Genomic DNA, 5,148 nt, shown 5'->3' on the forward strand with positions numbered 1-5,148 from the left:
TTCTTGTGTAATCAGATTCTATATTTTTTATCGGAATTTTAATGATCGGATTAACTAGAGCAGTTGTTAACATGTTATTACCGTGTTATCGAGTGTCGTGTTGCTATAGTGTCGTGTCACGTGCGTGTTGTTATCGTGTTGTGTTGACCCAAGGTGATTCGTGTCGGGTTCGTGCCGTATTCGGATTTGAGGGTAGCAGGTCGTGTTCGGGTTTGGGGTTTTTTTAACGAGTCGTATCGTTAACAGGTTGACCCGATAATGACCCAGCACGCACGATTTGACACCCCTAGTTTGTACTAGTGTCATTTATTACATGTCAATATAAATTGTTAGGAAGGAAAACAAATCAAAGTCAGGAGTGAAAGAAAATCAAGAATCAATCATCAAGAATAGAATTATCTCTTTCCATAGTTACTATCATATGAATATATGCTATTCAAGATAAACAAATACTCTAGTATACGTATAAAACTGCATCCTAACAAATAAATTCTCTCTCACTAAAACAAACAATTCCTTATATGTACTTAAAAATAATTTTCACACAATCGCTCTCTAAAATACAAATATAGAATCGAGCCTAACTGTGGGAATATCTCAGTTGTTGAGTCTGCTGCTAAACCCTAATTAAAGAGAATCTCCAAGCCAAGGGGAACGGCGAATCATCCTCTCCTTCTCCGTAATTGGAGTTAGGTTTAGCTTAATTGCGTCGTCATGGACAGATCCGACGACTACACCGACTTCTCCAGTTAGCAAGCTTTTCCGTTTATCGCTTTATGAATTGAGTGTGGATGTGTTTTTGAGCTCGAATTTGTTTATTTCGTGCAGGTGGTGGTGCGATGTTTGACGCGTCACAGTATGCCTTTTTCGGCAAGGATGAAGTGGAATTGGGGGGTTTGGAGGATGGGGAGGAGGTTGTTCGTTCGATTGGGGGAGGATTTTGTGGTGGAGAGGAATTGAATGAGTATCATTTGTTTCAGAAAGATGAGGTGAATATGTGAATAGTTGTGGTGAAACTCTATTTTTTGTTAACTTAGACGTTAGATCATAATGTTCATCTTAATGCTGGTGTTAGGCCCGGTCTAGTTTTACAACTGCAGAAGATGATAGCTGTTCTTGTAATCAAGTGTTTAATCAGCATATGAAGGCTATTAAAGTGTAATAGTATTTTGCATAACGATATTTAGCATATTCTGATGAGATGAGCTGCTAGAGTTCTTTAGATGGTCTTATTTGCTAGCTACGGGAGTCATGTTTCCTACGTCAAACTTTTAAAATTCTTCTTGTATAAGGGCCTAACTTCTTGCATACATCTATATATATATTTTTTTATCTAATTTCATGAATACAATTACATTTTTCAGGGCTCAGGATTGGGATCTTTGTCAGAATTTGATGACCTGGCAACTACATTTGCAAAAGTGAGTTGTTTTTGGAGCATATACTTCTCTAGTATCAATCATGTTTGGGCTAATATGAAACTCCTAGATGTTTACATTTATCCAATAAAAGCTCAGTTTTGATCACTTTATCACCTGCTTATATTTATTGTGCTGTTATTGTGCAGTTGAACAAAGTTGTTTCAGGACCAAGACATCCTGGAGTTATTGGTGATCGAGGATCTGGATCTTTCTCTAGAGAGAGTGAGTTCTTATTTTGTGTCTATTTGCAGAGTTACTGCCTTCCATTTGATTCAAATGCTGATGATTGTGAATATGCAGGCACCATGGTTCACCTCACTTGCATAAATTAGTTGACCCTTTTTCTAAAGAAAATTTGTTTCAAAATGTTAAAGCATTTTTTCTCAATATGATGCTTTGTGGAACTTTTTTTGGCAATTAAAATACTGATACCCCATGTAGAGTGAATGCTCTCAAGGTAAAGATAAGCATCAGACCCTCTCCCCAATTTCTTCACTGTTATGAAGTATTCTGAAAGTAAAAGCAAATTTTTTGGATTCTTTCTCCGGTGAAGGAAAAACACTTTGTTCAAACGGGATTCACATCAATTATTAAACTTAGGTTGAGAAAGTGATTTTTTTGTTATTATTCTTGTTCACTCCTGCATGCTAGGTGTTACAACCTACGTTTGGTTCTTATTTGTTCTTTTAGTATCTTTCCCTTTAACCAGTACTTCTTATGTTATAATTTTCTTTTAAGAAGCTAGATATCAATATTTTAGGAATTTCCTTGAGTCTGATCTTGCTAAGGTGTAAAGGAAATATACTAATCACATTTTAAATGATTACTTTTCTTGACACAAGCACACCTTTAACCTGCTTTCCATTCCATCATTCCATGCTATGTTTAATTTCTTCTTTTCTTTTCTTTTTTTTTTGGTTGTTTTCTGGCCCTCTGATTAATAGATGTTGATTCAGGTTCATCAGCTACAGAGTGGACTCGGGACACAGATTTTCCGGAATGGTTTGATCACCATGTGTCGGACTCAGAATGCTACGAAGAAAATAAGAGATGGTCATCGCAGCCCCATACGTCGTCAATGTTTCTCCCAGAATCCAAACCATTATGTAGAACATCATCCTACCCTCAGAAACAGCCACAGCTGCTTCATGCTTCAAGCGAACCTATTTTTCCCCCTAAGTCATCATTCACTTCCTTCCCTCCACTGGGTTCACAAGAAACTTCTTTCAATTTGTCATCTCTTTCTAGTGGACCTCAGTCACCATTCTCTGCACAGAACAACCCTCCGCTCAGCTGGTCCAGTTTCCCTCGAGAGTTCCAATATAATGCTAATATGAACCTGATGTCTCCAAATATATCTCATAATAATCATTTGCAAAACCACTGGATTAGCCATGCTGGTGTTCTTCATGGGGATCAATCCATCCTCCTGGACAATATCCTGCAGCATCAATATCATAATGGACTATTACCTCCACAAATGTTATCCCCACAGCAGCCAAGACGACACCTTTCTTTTCAACCATCTTTGGCTCAACTTTCAGCCTTACAATCTCAAATGTTTAATAGTGTTCCTTCTTCATCAGATTGGAGCAAATATAGATTCAATCCGAAGGGCAAGTCAAAATCTAAATCATCACAGAAAGGTAAACATTCTGTGCGATTCTCTAATCAAGGGTCTGATGCCAGTGTCCACTTGACTGAGAGTAATTTTCCACAAATCAATTCTAAGTACATGACTGCTGATGAAATAGAGAGCATACTCAAAATGCAGCATGCACATGGAAATGACCCTTATGTAGACGATTACTACCACCAAGCTCGCCTTGCAAAGAAATCGGCTGAAATGAAGTCAAAATATCGTTTTTGCCCACCTGTCCCTCGGGAACAGTCTACTCGATCCCGTAACAGTATTGAATCACAACCACGTCTTCAGGTTGATGCTCTTGGAAGGGTTTCTTTTTCTTCAATTCGCAGGCCTTGCCCTCTTCTTGAACTTGAACCCCCTCCATGTGCCTGTGGAGATAGTGGTTCTGAGCAAAAAGTATTCGATAGGACTCTGGAGCAGGAGCCTATGTTTGCAGCAAGGGTGACAATTGAGGATGGGTTTTCTGTCCTTCTAGAGGTGGATGACATCGATCGTCTTTTACAGGCTACTCAACCTCAGGATGGTGGACACCAGTTAAGGCGAAAGCGCCATATCCTCTTAGAAGGATTAGCCACCTCTCTGCAGTTGGTTGACCCACTTGGTAACAGTGCCAATTCATTCAGCCTAACTCCCAAGGATGATATTGTGTTTCTAAGGATAGTGTCGGTTGGCAAGGGCCGGAAACTCATTTCAAGGTTTCTTCAGCTTCTTTTACCTGGTAGTGAACTTGCTCGAATAGTATGCATGGCTATCTTCTGCCATCTAAGATTTCTGTTCGGGGGCCTACCAGAAGATGCAAAAACAGTTAATGATCTCGCTGAAACGGTCTCAATATGCATTGGTGGTATGGATCTTAATTCCCTTAGTGCTTGTCTTGTTGCTGTTGTTTGTTCCTCCGAGCAGCCGCCCCTTCGTCCAATCGGCAGTCCTGCTGGAGATGGTGCCGCGGTCATCCTGAAGTCAGTTCTAGAACGAGCTACTCACTTACTGAGAGATCCCCTTCCAGCCAGCAACTTGAGCACGCCTAACCGTGCCCTTTGGCAGGCGTCGTTCGATGCTTTCTTCGGCCTCCTGACGAAGTACTGTGTCAGCAAGTATGAAAGTATAGTGCAATCTCTGATCTCTCAAGACAAGGACATCGGTTCGGAGGCTGCAAGAGCCGTGAGCGGAGAGATGCCGGTGGAGGTTCTGCGTGCGAGCATACACCACACGAGCGAGAGCCAGAAGAAAGTGTTGCTGAATTTTGCGCAACGATCGATGCCTGCCACGGGGTTAAGCTCGCAGGGTGGTGGACAAGTGAATCCTGAATCGGTGTGCTGTGAACTGTAAATGGTTTGCTGTGCTTCCCTTGTCAACCGCATCTGCTGCTGCTTTGGAGGTTTGGCAGAATTTTAGTGCCTCTGCAGTTTGTCGTTTGGGAAGAAATGCCTTCATTTTCAAATAAGTGGAGTAATAAATTTCTTGCAAGCTTTGGATAATGTCAAAGCTCTCTTTCTAGTATTTAATTATTGTTATTGTTATTGTTATTGTTATTGTTATTGTTATTTATGGAGAGGTGTCAATTGTGTAAAGTCTGGATTAGCATTTTGCCATTTTCAGTGTAAATGTACAGGTATCATTGAGAAAAACGGCGAGATTAGGGATCTCTCTCTTTTATTACTTCTATCTCTCCATCCCAACTAAGTTCAATCGTTATTTTTTTTTTAATATTCAAATGAAGTTGAGTCATTTACTTTTTTGACAAAAAATAAAATATCCATTTTCTTTTTACTTTATTTCGTCAACTATTTTACTTTCTCTCTATCTTTTCTATTTTAATCTCTCATTCTTTTTAACATAATTTTTTAATTTTCATGACCAAAAGTTTGACAGCTTAACTCAGTTGGGACAGATGGAGTTTTATAATAGTACTATTTGGGTTATTTGTCAAATTTTTAACATTTTTTGAGATTTTTTATTCTTTTCGTGTCAAATATTTTCGACCATTTACGTGGTGAAACTGGCACATGAGAAGACAATCTTTCGGGTTATTTGTCAAAATTACTCGAAGTTTAGATAATGTTTTATTTTTTCTCTTAA

At 39.2% G+C, this 5,148-nt stretch overlaps 1 protein-coding gene across 1 annotated transcript; it reads left to right on the forward strand.

Moving 5' to 3' along the window:
• The first annotated feature begins 480 nt into the window (after positions 1 to 480).
• LOC125213062 (protein PAT1 homolog 2-like) lies at positions 481 to 4,728 on the forward strand. Its single transcript, XM_048113414.2, has 5 exons — positions 481 to 748; positions 829 to 989; positions 1,365 to 1,421; positions 1,568 to 1,643; positions 2,378 to 4,728. Exons 1-5 carry the CDS (start codon positions 715 to 717, stop codon positions 4,396 to 4,398), a joined length of 2,349 nt encoding a protein of 782 aa, XP_047969371.1. The 5' UTR covers positions 481 to 714; the 3' UTR covers positions 4,399 to 4,728.
• Positions 4,729 to 5,148: the final 420 nt, after the last annotated feature.

This window comes from Salvia hispanica, chromosome 3 (assembly GCF_029641045.1).
Source record: "Salvia hispanica isolate PSC_SH4W2 chromosome 3, Shi_PSC_v1, whole genome shotgun sequence".
NCBI lineage: Eukaryota > Viridiplantae > Streptophyta > Magnoliopsida > Lamiales > Lamiaceae > Salvia > Salvia hispanica.

Excerpts from the sequence above, each read along its gene's own strand:
- LOC125213062 (XM_048113414.2), top strand. The coding sequence starts at position 715 with ATGGACAGATCCGACGACTACACCGACTTCTCCA. Across the intron at positions 749-828 it reads CGACTACACCGACTTCTCCA|GTGGTGGTGCGATGTTTGAC; the intron begins GTTAGCAAGCTT and ends TATTTCGTGCAG. Across the intron at positions 990-1,364 it reads ATTTGTTTCAGAAAGATGAG|GGCTCAGGATTGGGATCTTT; the intron begins GTGAATATGTGA and ends TACATTTTTCAG.